Source organism: Dermochelys coriacea, chromosome 7 (genome assembly GCF_009764565.3).
Source record: "Dermochelys coriacea isolate rDerCor1 chromosome 7, rDerCor1.pri.v4, whole genome shotgun sequence".
NCBI classification, from domain to species: Eukaryota; Metazoa; Chordata; order Testudines; family Dermochelyidae; genus Dermochelys; species Dermochelys coriacea.
Genome location: NC_050074.1, coordinates 52,121,112 through 52,140,543, shown reverse-complemented (window position 1 = coordinate 52,140,543; position 19,432 = coordinate 52,121,112). Strand labels below are relative to the sequence as shown.

The 19,432-nt window shown below is 41.2% G+C and overlaps 1 protein-coding gene across 7 annotated transcripts in view; it reads right to left on the bottom strand.

Annotated features, from left to right (window-relative positions):
• Positions 1 to 19,432, bottom strand: part of USP4 (ubiquitin specific peptidase 4) — a 91,912-nt gene that overhangs the window by 20,509 nt on the left and 51,971 nt on the right. For 5 of the 7 annotated variants that reach the window (XM_038409535.2, XM_038409538.2, XM_043518405.1 and 2 more), the window contains 4 exons: positions 4,133 to 4,324; positions 2,787 to 2,875; positions 1,086 to 1,298; positions 936 to 1,006 (listed from right to left, as the gene is read on the bottom strand). In XM_038409535.2, coding sequence (XP_038265463.2) covers positions 936 to 1,006; positions 1,086 to 1,298; positions 2,787 to 2,875; positions 4,133 to 4,324 — 565 coding nt within the window. Of the gene's footprint in view, positions 1 to 278; positions 300 to 935; positions 1,007 to 1,085; positions 1,299 to 2,786; positions 2,876 to 4,132; positions 4,325 to 7,541; positions 7,674 to 19,432 lie in introns of those variants that run through there. The other 2 variants (XM_043518407.1, XR_005293927.2) reach the window with 2 other exon arrangements.

Below are 19,432 nucleotides of genomic sequence, written 5' to 3'. Positions count from 1 at the left end.
AGCAAGACCAGGGAGCTCCAAAAACTGTCACAGGGGGTAGGAAGGAATTGACGGGGGTCAAGGCAGCTCATACCTTTATGCCTGCATGGTGTGGCTGCTCAGGCCACCCCAACGGGTAACACTAACAGCTGAAACTCTCCTACACCTATACACTGGAGCACACGAACACCTACTGTGGAACGGGTATTTGCAATCACTTGAAGAACTGGAGTTTACCTCTACTGCCACCCAGGATACTCTTGGATCCTAAATGTGGTTAATCTGCAGCAGCAGTAGCATGTGACTGCATATGTTCATGTCTGTCTGTTGTAAATGAGGGTAGATGTGTGTCAGTTTTCTCCCTCCCAACATGCACACTGCAATCAAAATCTCACTTTAAGAGGTCTGCAGACCCTAGCATGAGAAAGCAGAAACATTTCCCCATGCTTACCTGAAAGTTTCCTTTCTCTCAGCAATAAAGTTCATAGAACCAGACCAGACACAGAGCAGATCATTCTCAGTTACAAACTGGGACCCCAATTCAGGATTTAAGTCAATAAGAAATGTTCAAGTTCCTGTTAAGCTCTGCAGAACATAACTGTAATATCTTTCAAGTCTTCCAGAAGTGAATTCTGAACTAGTCTACTGACCAGTCAACTATCCTTTGCTGTGCAAGTTCTCAAACTGACTAGGTTTTCAGGGCTGGGGCAAATCCCACTGCCAAGGACTGACAGCTTTGGTTCTGCCTCCTGAGAAAGTAGGCTGAAGGCCCACTTGAATGGATCTGTAGACATTATTATTAGAAGTTTTCAGGCAAACGGATAAATTTTCCTCTTCCATACTGGACTCTGATTCCCAGGAGGAGGCTGCTCTTGCATTCTGTATCAGCATCTCTGCATTTGCTTAACTCCAGCTAGAGATCACATCATTAACCTTTAAAGAAGCAAACTACTGACCTGTGACTCTTGTTCATCAAACAGCAGCTTCCGGGTGTCGGGATCCAAGTCAATAGCAAGGGTGGCATAGGCTGCAGGACAGAACAATGAATCAGGGTTGCTGTCAGCATGCTACTGAAGGGAGAGCTAAGAGTTACAGAGGATACCTACAGTTCAGTTTTAGAAGTTTCCCCTCCGTCGTAAGTGAGTTTATCTCAGAGGTCCCATAGGAATTCACAAGGCTAAAGGTGAACAGATGCTTCTTGTGATGCTGCCCTTCCTTCCCCAGCAAATCATGTGCACAACCCTCTGACTGGCAGGAATCTGCTTCTGAGGCTTTTTCCCTGCCCTCCTCATCTCCATCCTGATGTTCCATCTCTTCAACTGGTGAAAATTAAAAACAAGCACAATATTACATGCTCTGTAGCCTTTATAGAGACACAATTATCTCACCAAAAACCATGCTGTGAGAGCTCATTAGGAGAGGCACACTCTGCTTACATGACACACAAATGCCAGTAAAGATGTGGCAGAAGCTGCTTTACAACAAACCAACTAAAAACAGTAGATTCACACTTTAAAGATGAAATTTGCATTTGCTAATCAGTTGCACCTGAAAGGCATTTTTTTCCTGTTGAGGGATCTAGTTAATACAACCTGGGTTTTACCATCTCAGATTCCTAGACTCTAAAGGGGACCATTCTGATCACATAGTCTTACCTCCTGTATTACACAGGCACAGGGACTTCCCTGAATTAATTCCTGTTTGAACTAGAGCAGATCTTTAGAAAAACATCCAATCTAGATTTGAAAGTTGCCAGTAATTGAAAATCTCACAGGTGGGTCATTGCAACTTCCACAGCCCCGTCCCCTTTCAAATCCAATCCATTCAAAATGCTGGGGCTAATTCTCCACCTGAGACAAAATTCAGACCACATCAGTCCCCATGAGTCCATTCTTTGGGGAGAAGTTGCATGGAAGAAAGAACAATGGATGCTGGTGGGAGAAGAGGGAAAGCCATGATCAAGAGCGGCATCATTAGTGCATTGAAGAGGACAGAGGGGCTAATTTGTGAAGGGTCCTGAAGGTAAAGACAAAACAGCTATTTTGTTCCTGTGAAGAACACCAGGTGGACACTAGGCTACAAGTCATGCCAGTTAGCAAAGCTGACAGTATGCTTCAGCAGTGTCTCAACAGAGGAGTGGCAGGGGTTCAGTGGGGTCTGTCCTTTCAGCAGAGGGAGACGGGTAGGTCCAAGGGAGGTAGCTCCCCTTCTCTACAGCAAGGCAGCATGTCTCTTGTTTTAATTTCTTCCCTATCCCCTGTTCCCACAGTTACTTTCATGGCAGCACAGCAGGATCCTCTGGTGGCAGCGTGTTCACAGAAGTGTAAATGTGCAACAGGCTATAGGGCTCTGCCCAGGCATGAGCCCCTGTAGCTTTAGACTGCTGGGCTCTGGGCACTCTCTCACTTGATTACACCATAGTGCCCTCACAGGACCCCTTCCTTTCCCTCCTGCTGCTCAACCACCTGCTCTAATGAACCATTAGAACATCTGATAGAGATCAGGGACAGGAGACTACTAGTGTAGCAGAAGACTAATGCACTACACCTGGTTCTTCAAATACACAAACTTGACATACTGCAGTATGTAACCAGAGGTGTTTGAGATTTTGTGGGCCATTGTCATCACACATGCAGATCAGAAGCCCTCTCCAATAATGTGATTTAATTACAGTATAGAACCAAACATTCCATTAAAGTCCACAGTCCACAACAATAATGCAATAAAGCAGAAAATTAAAAGCGGATAGAGGTAGGTCTGAATGACCTTCTAGCAAAGCTTCTCCAATCCAAATGATTAAATTTTACCTTCGCAGCCACCACTGGAGCCATTGCAGATCCCACTGTCCAGGCATACACTAGAATATTCTTTTGTCAGAGGGAATTTAATGTAGTGGCTAAACAAAGAAAATGCATTTTTGTTAGGACATTCATGCTGGTGCGCAATGCCAGAATGCCTGGGTCCCCTATATCAGTGGTTCTCAACCAAGGGTATGTGTACCCCTGGGGGTACATCAACTCATCTAGATATTTGCCTAGTTTTACAACAGGCTACATAAAAAGCAGTAGTGAAGTCAGTACAAACCAAAATTTCACACAGACAACGACTTGTATACAATTCTCTATATACTTAGACACTGAAATGTAAGTACAGTATTTATATTCCAATAGATTTGATAATTATATAGTAAAAATGAGAACGTAAGCAATGTACCAGTGTGCTGTGATACTTTTGTATTTTTATGTCTGATTTTATGAACAAGTAGTTTTTAAGTGAGGTGTAACTTGGGAGTACACAAGACAAATCAGACTCCTGAAAGGGGTACAGTCATCTAGAAAGGTTGAGAGCCACTGCTGTACATCTATTAAAGACAATGAACAACAAGGCTGAGTGTCCACAGAACCAAATCAAAACAAACCACCATGTACAGCAGCCCTGGCTTCAACAGGAGAAAACTCAAGCTTACACAGTGTTTTTGAAAATCCCACCCAAAAGCGTTTACAGTTTTATCTCTGCAATTGAACGACAGTAAAGGGAATATCATTATTACATATGCTGATTGCCAGTATATCTGAACATTTTAATGGGGGGCCTCTGCATGAACACACACACGGTTATTTTCCTTCCTTTCTTTCTTCTGGGGGAGCGTGTGGAAGAAGGAAGGTGGGAGTAGGTCTTTCAGTCTCAGCCCCATTTCTTTTGATATTTGGTTTTTTTACCCTTCTCTTTCATGAAGTTTTTTGGCTTCAGCTGAAGGAGGCAGACACTGTGGCAACATCTTTGTTGAAAGAAAACAACTAGAAAATTCAAGTAGAGGAGTCAATCAGAGCAGAGGGATTATAGCAGTCAACTGGAGTACAGAGTTGCTTAATTATCATAAAACGATTATGCAAGTCCCTTCACTCTGAATGGCTAATGGCGTGTCAGCCAGAGAACAAGGGTTTACATTCAACTTAGTTATTAAAAAATAACCACTGCAGAAATCATGCAAATCAAAGGGAGCATGGTCACAGGGAAAAGCTGTGGAGCTCTGGGCCAGAAACTGGGCAGCTTCCTGACCTCAGAGGGGTTGAGACAGACCCACTACAGTATAACCGCATGAGCTAATACTAAAATTTTGTATAAACATCCCCACTACCATGCCTGTACTTACCCAACCTGCTCCAAGACAACCTTGTACAAGTGATCCAGAGTGAGCTTGTGTTTGGGCACAGAGATTAGCAGTGGCTGCCCACAAAGAACAGTCCCTGAAGAAGTGCTGGACTGTCTTATTCTTTTTTCTCTGAAGTATACAGAAAGAGTGATGCACTCAGCACCATCCTCGCTTGACTTGCAAACTTCATATCTGTTTGAAAGAAAAAAAATGGGTGAGTTCTACCCCTAAAGCACAGTGGGCAGACAGAAGCAATACTAATTAACTCTAGCAAGGGTTCTGCAAAAGATTGACACTTGGGAAGGACAAGAAGGGTTCTCAAACTTTTGGCATGTTATGGACCACACCTTAACAGAGAGATTCTCTCATGGACCCCTCCCAGGCACTGAGGATTGTGCAGACCACTATCCCTGCCCCTTTGCCCAGAGCCCTGCTGTCTCCGTCGCCTCCTGCAGAACATTGCTGTGGTGACTACAGATATTGTTTATGTTAAAAAGCACCATTAGGAAAATGCATATTGGTAACTGTCTCTAGTGTGATAAACATTTTGTCCCTTTTGAAAAAAGTTAAACACACCATCTCCTTCATGTACCCGCATAACAAACAGCATATATTCCTTGCCAAATTCTTCTGGTTGCCCCCCGCCCACACATGAAATCAACATTATCCAAACAGCCTCAGAAGGCCAGCCCTCTCCCACACTTCAATCTCATACAGACCTTGAGTCCTTTGTTCCACTGCACAAGTAGGTTCAGAAGTAATGGGGACATAGAGCTAATATTCAAATTATCATCATCATCATATTCAAATTAAAGCACTGCAACCCATATCACTTCAATAACCATCCCAGCACACTTCTATACCAGAGGGGCAACAAGCTGTAACTTTACAGTACTTTGCAGTAAAGAGCCTTAAAAGCAACTGCCCAAAACTACCCACCAGAATAAACGAGTAGAACCACTCAGGAGCAGCTCTACCTGCTCCTATTAGGAACGACAGATGTGACAGCAATACTTATATCCATGGTGTTAAAGGCAGCTGATAGATCTTTAAGAATCAGCATTTGCCACTTCTTTAGAAGGAACCATCACTGCAAAAACTCAAGAATTCCATGGACTGGACAGTAGCAAGTGTTGTGCCTATATTTTAAAGAGGCACTAAGGATCATGTAAGGAATTATATGCCAGAACACCTTCCTTCTGGTACCTAGTAATTTGGTCTAAATGATCATTTAAAAATAGAATACGACACTAGGAAGAGCACACTATGACAGGGTATAATCAGCAAAGTTTTTGCAAAGGAAAATCAAGTCTCACTAATCTATCAGTCAATAAACAAGTGGAGAGAGGCAAACAATTCACTGAGACTTTCAAAAGGCCTTTTACAAAGTCCCTCACAAAAGCTACTAAAGAAACTAAATGGTCATGATGAAAAAGGCAAAATATCGTTTATGGGTCAAAAACTGTCTAAGAAAAGGAAAAAACAGAAGAATAAATGTCCGGTTTACATCTTGACAAAAGATTAACACTGGGTGCCACAAGGTAGCATACCAATGTTTGATTTCAGAGTAGTAGCCATGTTAGTCTGTATTCGCAAAAAGAAAAGGAGTACTTGTGGCACCTTAGAGACTAACAAATTTATTAGGGCATAAGCTTTCGTGAGCTACAGCTCACTTCATCGGATGCATTCAGTGGAAAATACATGTTATTCTCCCCCCCCTCCCCCCGCGCGCACACACACACATACTGTTCCTCAGACATTCTTGTCAACTGCTGGAAATGGCCCACCTTGATCACTACAAAAGGTTTTCTTCCTCCCCACCCCTCCTGCTGGTAATAGCTCATCTTAAGTGATCATTCTCCTTACAGTGTGTATACCACCACCCAGTGTTTCATGTTCTCTGTGTATATAAATCTCCCCACTGTATTTTCCACCGAATGCATCCGATGAAGTGAGCTGTTGCTCACGAAAGCTTATGCTCAAATAAATTTGTTAGTCTCTAAGGTGCCACAAGTACTCCTTTTCTTTATACCAATGTTTAATGTACTTATTAGTTAACTATCTGGAAAAAAGGGGCAAACATCAAAATGGCAAAATTTGCACGACAAAATTAGTTTAGTCAAGAACAAAGGAGCATTAGGACTTTTAGAGGTACCCAGCATAGTTACGTGAATGGACAAGATGATTTCAGTACATACTCAGTTTTGACAAATGCAATACACACACATTGGAAAGAATAATATGAATTGTTCATGCATCTTAAAAGGTTCTAAATTAACTACATCAACCCAGCATAGGGACTGGGTATCACTGTAGACAGCTCAATGTGCAGCAATGGCTAAAAAACCCCAGTGTTTTATGTAATGGAATAAAGAATAAGGCAAATAGCCTTATCTTACAAAGGATTCTGCAGAATTAGAGGGGGCAGAGAAGAGTAATGAGACCGACTAGGGACCTGAATAAAGTCTCCGATGAAGAGATTGCAAAGACCAGGATTGTTACCCTATAGGAGGATATGATAAAAGTAAACAAAACAATGCATGATCTAGAGAGGAAGGTTGGGAGCTTTTATTCACCCTCTCTCATGATACCTGAGCAAGGGGACAGTCAGTGAAATTGAAAAGTGGCAAATTCAAAACTAATCACAAGAAGCGCAATGGACAATTAGCCTGTAGAACTGATCGTAACAGGATATTACGGAGGCCAAGAGCTTGACAAAATTAAAAAAGATTAGACATTTATTACGGTAACAAGAATATCCAAAGTTGTTATAGTAAATATTAAACATACAGATTAGTTTTGGAAAGGAACTAAAACCTCATTTCAGGACACGAGTCAATTGCTAATTGAGAAGGTTAGGGAAAACTTGCCAGAAATGCCTACTGCAGAGTTTCTCACACCTTGCTTAGAAACATCTGGTATAAGCTACTGCTAGAGAAAAAAGACACTGGACTAGCTGGAACACTGACTGGTCTGATCCAGACTGACAAAGTTGCTATGTCCTTACTCATGGTACTAGGTCAGAAGCTTCTGCAGCCAAATCAATGTTTTAGAAACCAGGAACTTTTTGGAATAAAAATCACAGCATGTGGTAAGACAGAGAAAGCCAAATAAAGTGGTTCATGACATGGCAAACACACATTTTATAAAAATGTGCACATAAGTTAAAGTGTAAGTTAAAGGTGACCTGCAAATCAATTCGGCAAAGTTGCATCAACTTTAACAATAAAATATACTGAATGCCCCCATTAGCCAGGCTACAAGAACGGGGGTATTCAGAATATTAATCACTTCAAAAGTTTTCGTTTTAGGTCCCATGACCTAAGAAGAAATTTAAACAAAAAATCCCAAACCGAAAACAATAAGACTTTGCAAAACTGTGCAATGTACTTTTTAAAAAGTCACTTACCTGACCCCTTGTAGGCCGGCTCCATGCTCCAGCAGGATCCCTGGGTGATGTGACATCACCAGCATGGTACATGCTGGGGCGTTACATCGGAGCGGGAGCCGGAAGCCCTAGTGGGGCTGGACATCATGGGACCTAAGAAAAAAAGATAGTAAGCGTTCTGGTTATGTACTGAATGCCCTCTTCTGTTTAGCCTGGAGAATGAGGGCATTCAGCACAAACACCTGATGGCATTTTGTCAGATTGATTTGCAGACCACCTTTACATACAGTCACATTCTGATCACGTGCCACAGAGATCTCACTATTCTTTCAGCAGGAACAACATTCCTCCAGATAACAATTTACAGTGCTATGGGAAGTGGAAATACTCCCACAGAGCAACACTTTGGCCACAAGGCCCTTGTGTGCATTTCCAAGGGCCTTATGAGAAGTTCTGTTTTATTTAAACCCACACTCCTTGCTTCAAAAAGCATCTCCCCTTCTACAGTTTATATGCTCCAATTGTCAGTTACTATACCATTAGTTTGTATGGAACTGTCTCAATTATACATTGAAACCTATTGTCATAAGGGGGAGAGCGTATGAGTAAGGAGACCTGTGAAAGAAGCTACTTTCAGAGAATTCCAGTGCCACTCTCTCCCTTTCCTCACAAAATTGACTTGCAAAGGAAAACAAGGCATTCATACCTTCTTTCCACTTTAAGGTGGATACAGAAGTCTAAGGTTGCATTCGGTTTTGTTTTAAGCTAGAAGTTTCTTTTTTAAAAACATAAGATATTTAGGTCTTGCCTGTCTGGAAGGCTCTACTGTTAGTAGAGAAGTAGTGAAACAATGACATCATAAGAACCAAGAAACTGGAAGCTGAACAACCAAGAGGAAAAAGGTTTTTAGTCCAACTGCCCAAAATTCTAGTTTGTTTTTGTTAAGGCCTATTTAATTTAAACTCCAAATGAAGTCTTGGGAGAAAAGATGCTTTCGTTAAAGATTCAAACATCCCCAAAAGTTCAATTAAGCTTTGAGAATTCACAATGTATATCTTGAGATGTCCCAGAAGTCTTCCAGGAAATCCATGAAATACCAAAGTTGATATTCCAGATATTTTTAAAGTAAAAAGCAGAAATAATCACCTGCCCCCAAAAAACCCAACACAAAACAAAGCTTTTCAGGTTTTCCTTAGCCATAATAAAGGGACCAAGAGAAAAAAAAAGCCTCGTATCCAGTATTTTAAAAATACTTTCCAGTGTATCTTTCAAAACCAAGCATTTTATCTTCCACACACCAGCAGTTTTGAGAAGTACAACTGGGATTAAAACGTCGGCACTAACACAAGACATCCTTTGTTAAACAGTTATGTGAAAAAAGAAGTGTAGTGTCCTCTATCCTCTACCTCCATGAGCCTCCGAATGCTCTCCCTGCCAAAGTGCCGGTTTGGCAATGTATCTGTACATTGCCCTGTGTACAGTGAGACCTGTTCCAATGCTTGCTGGTCAAAGCCCTCATCTGACACTTAAGGGATCCTCCTGAAAAAAGTAACAGAATGAAAGTCATATTGCCATGGCTCTGCACTTCACTGAAGGGAGGTGACACATCCCCAGGGTACAATCTGAACTGTGGAATCACAGTGACCCCTTAGCTCTCTAGCTCGGGACACCTCTTACGCTGCTTTGCGAGTGAAAAGCAGCCCCTCCAGGCTTTTCTCTCACACAGCCATCAGCATATAAAGGCACATCCAGCAAAGTTACATGAATGCTCTCCCAGCCACTTGTGAACTCTATACAGAAAGATACTCCCGTTAACTAGTCCACCACTCCATCAAAGGATAATGGATATGCACCAGTCTTTGTTAACCTGAGTAGAGATTCCCCAAATACTTCCGTCAAAGCACACTGGTTTAAATAAAATATTAAAACAAGTTTATTAACTATAGAAAGACAGATTTAAGTGATTATAACTGGTAAAGGCATAAAAAGTCAGAATTGGTTACAAAAGGAAATAAAATAATGTTGCAATCTATTTCCTAAACATACTCAAGGATATTCAACAGGTTGTCTCCTTCCAGCCTGGGACCACCCCTCCCAGTTCAATAATGCTCCCCTTTTGTCTTTCAAATGCTATTGCTGCCGTGAGGAGAGGTAATGAAAAAGCCATTGTCTCTTATTTTATACCCTCCTACTCTCCTGAATGAATACCCTCCTGCTGCGGTGCAAGACATTCAGTCTGTGGTATACGTGAAATGTGAAGTGTATCTCCGGTGAACTGCAAATTTCTTGCTTATACCTTCTGTGTATGTGCTGTCTGGAGAACGACATGTAAGGCCTCAGTCTACAGTCCTCTGTTATCTCTAAGGTGCTAGTCTGTGGGCATTTTCCAGGACTTTCAATATGTTTCAGTAACAAACATATAGCAAAATCTCATAACTCCATATGCAACGTTAATGCAGAAATTTTATAGGACAATAATGTTCAGCAAATTATGACTTTTCAAATGATGACTCACAGGGCATGCTTTGTACAAAATATCATATAAAAGGGGTGAATATGAGGTTACAGGGTGTTACTTGGGTACAGGGTGTCAAAGGAGGCTGTTCTATGTTTCCTATAGATCCCTCCTTCCATCTGCAAAATGAACACTGGGTGCTAATTAACAACATTTATTGAATTCAAAACTCCAGAATCATAAAACTCAAGCCCACCAAGAGTGATTCTGTTCTCCTATCTGCAGACCTAATTTAACTTGCTTTATTGATTCTCTCATCAAAACAATGCTGGATGGATGTTACAAAGAATTGACCAGTTAGGAGGGAAAATTTTCCTTTTTTGATCCACTTCATGAAACAGTACTGGGATAAGAAGAAAAGAAAAAGCTGCCAGGCCATGTTTTCTAAGGACCCTAGAACTTGATACCACTTGAGCAATGAACTTTGGATTACATAAAACAAATGCATACATGTGGTCCTTGATTTCAGTGTTCAGGAGGATAATTCTCACAGGATCTCATATCCACCACAACAGCCCTACGATTATTCTCCGATATCAACAATATTCACAGGCACATTTAGTAACAGTAAGTATCTTTTGTTTCTGGCAGTGCCCACAATGCATTAGGCAATTTCCAGATGCTATGAAAGGATTGTCCCTTCCTGAAAGGCTCACAATCTAAATAACAGATTTGATCTGTGGTGTGAAACTAGAGACAGCTGTGTGAAAGTTATACCTCCTTCAGGCTCAGATTAGAGCTACTTTCTCCACACCAACAGAATTTACAGATGAATGGAGCCTGAAGGACTCCAGACTCTGAGAATTACACCCCCCAATCAGTGAATTCAATGGGAACTGCTGGGCGGTTGGCACTTTTGAAAGTCAGACCATTTATTTAGGATTTTAAATATGGATTTGGGGGGCCTATATTTAGGGCACCCATTTTTGAAAATCTTGGACTGATTAATTCTCAAAAACGCCTGGGAGACCAGCTGCAAGCGAGTGAGTAAGCAAACAACAAAGAAAGTATAGTACAACTCAAAATGTACTTTGTTTAGTCAACAAATGTAGTTTAACTTCCACTTCTTTAGAATATACTAGTGAGTAGTATGGAGTATGTTTGCACACAATGAAGATTGTCACTGAATTTTTGGTGGAAAGTAAGGTCAGACCATTGGTGTGCAAGAGTAACTTATGAAATGCACAGATTAGCAAAATGTCAATTAGCCAAACTTTATGGTACATTTCAGATGCTCTAAAAAAGATTTTTAGTGATTTACTAATCTTTGTAATTAAACATCAGAGAATCTTTTTAATATCAGGAATCATTTCCCCTTTAACCTAAAAACAGAGCCATACTGCAGGCTGCATTTCATACACTGAAAATATCAAAAATTCTATTCTGGAGTCCATTAAACCACCATTAAAGCTTCCGGATTAATTTGAGACAACCCAAAATCCACCCGGCAAAGATGTCACTGATACCAAAAACCTCCTTCCTCTGTCCTTCCCCCCCCCCCTCAACTTATCAGATGAAACTCGCACAGTGAAACTTTGCTTGCTCCACTCCCAGCTCTGCACATTAAATCACAGACCTCAATCTTGGTGCAAAAAAGGTTATTAACAATGGCCTACCTTGATTAGCACTACAAAAGGTTTTTTACCCCCCGCTCTCCTGCTGGTAATAGCTCACCTTAAGTGATCACTCGTTACAGTGTGTATGGTAACACCCATTGTTTCATGTTCTCTATGTATATTAATCTCCCCACTGTATTTTCTACTGAATGCATCCAATGAAGTGAGCTGTAGCTCATGAAAGCTTATGCTCAAATAAATTTGCTAGTCTCTAAGGTGCCACAAGTATTCCTTTTCTTTTTGCGAATACAGACTAACACAGCTACTACTCTGAAACCTGTAATTTTAGGTTATTGCAAACCCACCTTTGCCTTTACTGATTTTTAGGAGATATTTACAATTCTTTTCCATGTACAAATGCTTGGAGATCAACAGCTTATGTATTTAGGTCTTTGATTGTCCATTTTATTAAATGAAGTGTTCATGCTAATTAAACAAATTCTTAAAAAAAAACAAAAAACAAAAAACAAAAAAAAAAAAACTTTCTTCCAGTAAGTGATAGGCACAAAAAGCTTCAAGGAGAATCCCTCTTTCTTGCTCACCTCCAGGTCCAATTACAGACTATGAAATGCACTTTTAGAAATGGAGGTTCTCCAAGATGCGTGGTCCCTATCTGTATTCTATGAACACCATGCACCCGAGTCTGGAAATTTTTAGAAAGCAGTGTCCAAAGGTCTGCACGTGTGCAATTGTTCTCCTCGTGCTCCAAACAAAAAATATAAAGGCCAGTATGGACTGATGCCTCTCCAGTTCCTTTTCTTGCTATGAATCTGGCTATGATCCACAGCAGAGGGCATGTAGAGGAATACAGAGTGGAACCACACATCTCGAAGAACCTCCAGTTTCAGGTAAGTAACCGCCATTTCTTCTTTGAATCATGGTCCCTATGTGACTTCCACACATGAGAGATTAGTAAGCAGCAGTCAACAGGAAGTACGTGTGAGGATGCAAAAGTTATGGCTGTCTGTAATACTGTCGTCCCCACAGCTGTATTAGAAGACTGGACCAAAGTGTAGTGTCTTGTGAAGTTGCGTAAGGAGCTCCAGCTAGCTACCCTCCGTATATCTACTAAAAGTATGTCTCGCAAAGATACCATAGAGGTTGCTTGCACTCTGGTGAAGTGGGCTTTCATTGCCTCTGGGCAAGGTGGGGATATGAGCTGGTTGCTAACAAAGGATGATGCAGCCCGAGATCCATTTAGAATTTCTGCACAGATAGAACTTGATCTCTCAATCTCTGCTATGGAAATCAAAAGTCTAAGTTTCTTTCTAATTACTTTTGTTCTCAGTAGATAAATGGCCTGTGTCCACTGGGAGTGAAGTCTCCTCTCTCATCAGGGGTATGCAGCTTTGGAAAAAATACTAGTAAGTGGACAGTTTGATTCATATGAAACTCCCAAATTACTTTAGGAGTGAATTTTGGGTGGAAGCAAAGAAAGACATTCTCTTTATGAAAAATGGTATATGGTTGATCTGCTATGAGCACTCCCAGCTCATTCAGCCTTCTGGCTGATTTGATAGCAACTAGAAAGGCAACGTTCATTGAGAGATCAAACAAAGCAAATGGTTAATGGTTTGAAAGGAGGTTTGATGAGAAGCAAAAGAGTGAGGTTGAGGTCCCAGGGAAGTGTTGGCTACTCCACCAGTAGAAAAAAATCTAAGAAGTCAGTTCAAGAATCTAGTCGTTTTAGGATGAGCGAAGATAGTGTAGTCCTTGATAGGATGAAAAGTGCTGATTGCTGCACAATGGACCTGAAGGGAACTGACAGAAAAATCCAATGTCTTAATGGTGAGTAGGTAATCGAAGATAGCTGGATCCCAGCAGACTCTGGAGATGACTGGCGTTAATGTAATCAAGAAGAGAAATGCTTCCATTTGGCTGAATAACATTTCCTGGTAGAATACTTCCTGCTTTGGTTGAGAATGGATTGAACCACTACTGAACATGTTTGCTCTACATCTGATGTTCATCCAAATACCAGGCCTTGAGTTGTAGTGGTGCTGGGTTGGGATGCTTGATTGTGCTGTTGTGTTGCATCAGCAAATTCAGAAATGGTCAGATGTTGATGGGCAGACAGGTTGAAATCTTCATGAGGTCCAAGAACCAGAACTGCCTTGGGCCAAGTTGGGCTCGATGAGGACTACTCGAGCCCTATCATGATGGATATTTCACAGGACTTGTGATATCAGTGGGATGGAAGGGAAGGCATATGTGTGGTGATCCATCCAGGGTAACTGAAGGGTGTCCCCTTCAAGTCTCAGCCCAGAGCCGCTCTGGAGCAGTTCAGAGTGAGTTTTCTGTTCCCTGGTGAGGCAAAGAAATTGCAGAATGATGTTCCCCTTGGTTGAAGAGATTGTTGAGAATGGAATCATGACTCTCCCATTCGTGGTCTGTTGAAAAATGTCTGCTGAGTGTGTCTACTAGGGACTTGGGCATGCCTGGGTGGTATACTGTGCGACGGTGCACCCCATAAGGCTTTATGGAAATATGCTTATGAATGTGTATATGACATAACTGGAATATGTTTTACGCTACATATGCCATGAAACATATCTATGTAAAGGTTATGATCTACTGAAAATATTCATAGTCTTTGTATGCATGTGTCATTGTTGTATTCAAAGTTATGAATATTGGCTGTATACTTGTTTGATTTTAAATAACCTTAGTAAGGCATTTGGTCAGCTTGTTTAGAAGGGAATTTGGAAGTTAAGTGCCCAGTCAAGAAGCACTTAACGGACAATGGATCTTGGAAGGCTCCAATCCACATAAGAAGTCTACATGAGGACGTTAAAGGTAGCATGTGAACCCTGGCTGCTACATGTAAGTTCTGAGTCATTCATGGACAGGTGACTTGTCATGTGACTCCAAAACTCTACCTTGTAGCTGGACTTCTACACAGGGGGAGGGAGGGGTATCCACCCACAAGAGAAAATTTAAGCACGTGAGAGACCCCTCCATTTTGACTTCCGCTGGCTCAAGAGATAGCCTCTCCACCCCAAGGATACCTGAAAGAAACTGGAACAAAGGACACTAACTACAGGGGGTGTGAGTGATTGCTGGACCGAGACTAGTCTGTAAAAGGAAGCTTACTGGAACTCCTCAGAGAGTGAGGTTTTATCTGTATTCAGTTTTCTTACTGTATTAGACAAACTTGTGTGTTCTATTTTATTTTGCTTGATAATTCACTTTGTTCTGTCTGCTATTACTTGGAACCACTTAAATCCTACTTTCTGTATTTAATAAAATCACTTTTTACTTATTAATTAACCCAAAGTATGTATTAATACCTGGGGGGAGAGGGGTGCATACCTCTCTATAAGTGTTCTAGAGGGCAAACAACTTATGAGTTTACCCTGTATAAACTTTATACAAGGTAAAACGTATTTATTTGGGGTTTGGACCCCATTGAAAGTGTTAAAGACAGGAACACTTTTTAAGCTGCTTTCAGTTTAAGCCTACAGCTGTTAGGGGACGTGGTTCAGACCTGGGTCTAGGTTTGCACCAGGCTAGCGGGTCTGGCTCAAACCAGGCAGGGCACTGAAGTCCCAAGCTGCCAGGGCAAGAAAGCAGGGGCAGAAGTAGTCTTGGCACATTATTTGGCAGCCCCCCCAGGGGCGGTTCTGTGATCTAACCCGTCACATACTGCCAGTAGGATCATGTGGTATCTGATACTCTAGTTCCAGAGGCTGACTGTCTCTACACACAGAAGGAGGGAACTTGTTCCCCCCTGCTTGTTTATGTAGAAGACAGTTGTCATTTTGTCCAACATTACTTGGATGTCAGGATCAGATGAGTGGGAAGAATGCATTGCATGTCCAACAGACTGCTCTTAATTCTACTATGTTGATGTGTGTCCTGGCCTCCTGAGGGGTCCAGGTGCCTTGTGTGGTGCGATTGTTTATATGAGCTCCCCAATCTAATAAAGCAGCATCTGTGATTATAGTCACCTTGGGTATGGGTGTGAGGAAGGGAATTCCCACCCAAACTTTCTCTGGCTTGAGCAAAGCCAAAACCTTGGTTGGAATTGTTACTTTAGCACTGATGATTAGTTTTTCTGGTGAGAAGACAGACTGAAGCCAAGTTTGTAGGCAGTGCAGATGGAGCCTGACAAATGGTATAACAAGGCCTGATGCGATATAGATATTCTGTCTGTAAAGGCCTATACTTTAAGAATTTAGGTATATGTTTATCATTTAGTTAGTTATAGAGGTACAAAACAAGAATCAAAATCATAGTCTGCCTGTTTATAGACCTTCTCTTACTATTATGGTCTAAGGCCTTGTTCTTAGGCTAAGGCCTTTGGCTAAGCAGCAGAGGCAGCCATAAATTGGGAAGCGTATGGTCATGTCCTCACCAGTCACATTGAAATAAAGTGCTATTGGGCTGTTAGGCATTATCAGGACAGGATTGTATTCCTATCATCACCAGATAAAGATAGTTGAAGAAAACTTCATTTGATAGCATCCTGGCTGGCAAGAACTTACTTATCAATAGCTGGAGTGTGAAATCCTCATTTCTGTGTTGTTCTATCACTGTAGTCTCCACTTCTCTTTTGTTTGTCTCTATAATCTCTGTCTGGTTCTGTGACTGTTTCTGTCTGTTCTATAATTAATTTTGTTGAGTGTAAACCAATTAAGGTGGTGGGATCTAATTTGTTAGATAATCATGTTACAATATGTTAGGATTGGTTAGTTAAATTTCAGTAAAATTTTTTAGTTAAGATATAGCTAAGCAGAACTCAAGTTTTACTATATAATCTGCAGTCAATCAGGAAGTAAGGGGGGAATTGGAATCATGTTTTGCTCGGGGGGGAAAATGGGAACAGGGAATGGGAACAGGGACACAGGTAAGGCTCTGTGGTGTCAGAGCTGGGAAGGGGGACACTGAGGAAAGAAATTGGAATCGTTGTTTGCTGGAAGTTCACCCCAATAAACATCAAATTGTTTGCACCTTTGGACTTCAGGTATTGTTGCTCTCTGTTCATGCAAGAAGGACCAGGGAAGTAAGAGATTGAAGGAATAAGCCCTCTAACAAGGCTCATGTGGTCACCAAGGAAAACTCAAGACTTGACTGAGGATGACCTGTTTTATTAGATCACTTATGATGTGGAATCTCTCTGTGGGAAGACAGGCTATTGCTGTAGTCGAGTCCAGGACATCATGGGATTCAAAGTAGACTTTTTGTGGAAAAACAGACCAAGTAGGAATGCTGTCACCGAGCAGACTTTCTTACTGGATCTGCCAGTTAGGAACCAGTCACTGAGATATGGAAAGATTGTGAAATTGTTTAATCTTATCCAAGCTGCCAATTCTGAAAGGACTTTTGTGAAGACCCTGGGTGTGGTAGTGTGATCCTAAGCACTTCTGTATTCACACCCTACTGCAATGATATTTGTACAAAATATGCCTTATGAGGTCTCTTTTAGAAACTAAGACCAGATGTTAAAGATGGCAGGAAGAGACCATTTACCCTGTAAAACTGCAGCAGGAAGTATCACAATGGAACACACTAGGGGAATACTTTAATCAAAATGAAGTCAGCCCGGAGGAAACAGGAGACTGAACCTTAGGGAATCAACTGACCCTTGAAACCAAGGTAGACTTTGCAATATAACGACACATGAAGACTTGTGATTATCCTTCACCTGCGCATAAAAGGAAAACCAGTACCTTAGACTCTGGATCCTGGCTAAAAGCTAGTCAACTACTGCTGGAAAAAAGAATTGTGAGGAAACTGTCTCGAACAAAGTATATTTTTAGTTAGGTCTTAGCCATTAGAACACATATTTTTATCTTTTGTTTGTTTGTAACCCTTTATCTTTACTCCTTATATACCTGGTATCACTATGACTTCTTTAATAAATTTGTTTTAACTTTTACTATAAAACAATTCTCTGTGTTTGAAGAGAAGGGTATGTTTACCCCACTTAAGTTAATAAACTGTAATGTACTGACTCTTTGAAGGAGCAGCAAACTTTAGATCTTCTGTAAGTATACAGTGATAAAGGCTGTGCAATGGCTGGAGTTCACTGACTGTTACCTGCTAGGCAAGATTTAGGCAGGGAGAGCCTTGAGGAGTTTGCTGGCAAGGAAGACAGATTGGTGTGGCTGGGAGCTAACAAAATCTAATCTCCAGCAAAGCTCACTCTTGCTGAGGCAAAGAGGTAACAGAGTAGCTCACAATTCTAGGCATCTACAGCAGTATGTTATGCAAAGCTAGCCCAAATGGAAAGATTCTGAACTGGAAGCAGTCCTTCCAAAGAAGAATCCGAGGAACCTTCCGTGGGATGGGTGAATGTCGATATGAAAGTATGTGTCTTTAAAGTCAAGGGCCATGAACCAAGTGCCCCCTTTCAGAGAGGTGAGTATTGATGCCAATGTGGAATTTTAATTTTTGGTTGAATACATAGTTGGTGAAGATCAAGAATCGGTGTCCATCCATTGGATTTCTTGAGGACCAAAAAATATGGGGACTAGAACCCCTTCCCTTGATATTGAGGGGGCATTGGTTCTATGACCTTTTTCTGGAGAAGAGAATTTACCTCTTGAAGAAGAATCTCCTTGCGATAAAGTGGTCCCTGAAAAGGGGCCAGGAAAAGGGTTTGTGGCAGGGAGGTGAGATAGGCTACATTATTGAGTTTTAGATGATGTCTAGTCCCACATGTCTGTAGTTATTTTTGCCCAGCTGAGAGCAGAGAGAGTAAGGCAGCTTCCAAAGGTATGAGGGACAACGAGGTATTCCATCAATGTCAGTACGCAGTTCTTGAACATACCATCAGAAGAACCTCTTAGATGGTGGGTGAAGCTGTGGCGGTAGAAGATGCCATCTATCTTTAAGCCCTTTGCTACTTACATGTGGGGTCATATGGGCATTGATGATAGAACACCTGAGGAGATTGTGGTCTGGGCCTATAGGGTTGCTTGTGATGTTTCCTCTTTAATGTCAGGGCATAAATGCCCAGGGAGCAGAGGGCTGTTCTAAAGTCTTTTTGAATGTGTCAAGAAACAATCGGTCTTCTCATTAAGCAAGTAAAGACTCATGAAAGGGAAGGTCCTTTATGGTACTCTGGACCATTTTAGGGAACCATGCAAACATGACTCATACCTTTTGACTACAGCTCTATTTTAGAGAAGAACAAAGACGGCTCTATGGGCAGTATCAGTTGTGTCTACTACCACTTGAAATGATGTCTTGGGCAGCAGCCTGCCTTCATCAATAAGGGTTTGGAACTGGGCCTTGTTTTCCTGCGGAAGTCTGTTTTAAAGTCTGCAAATGGATGGATAAAAATCAAGGATTTAAAAAAAAAAAAAGTTTTTTTGATAAAATGCTTTTTGAGGAAAATAGTTTTAATTAAAATACATTATAGCTCAAAGACATCTAATCATGGAATAGGGATTATGAATTCAAATTCTATGGTATGGGACAATATATTCATGTAATGTTTAAGAAAAATTTTGTAAATGAGTTCCGATAGTTCATGGATTAGGGACCCAATTTTATGGGATTCCAGGGGCTTCTGTATAGATTTAGGTTAATCTATCTACTCAACCGGACTCAGGGTTCAGTCTAGAAGATACCATCAGAGATGCTTAGTTTTGCAGTTCTCAGACTGTGGATTTGTGTCTCCAGAGATAATATGCTTGTTAACAGCAAAAATGTTTTAAAATAAATAAATATCTAGAGGTGAGAAACAACAGACCTCCATCCTACTGTCCCTCTGCAAGTTTGTGTACACAGAGTCAATCCCTTATCTCGATCTAAAAGTGCAAAGTTTCAGA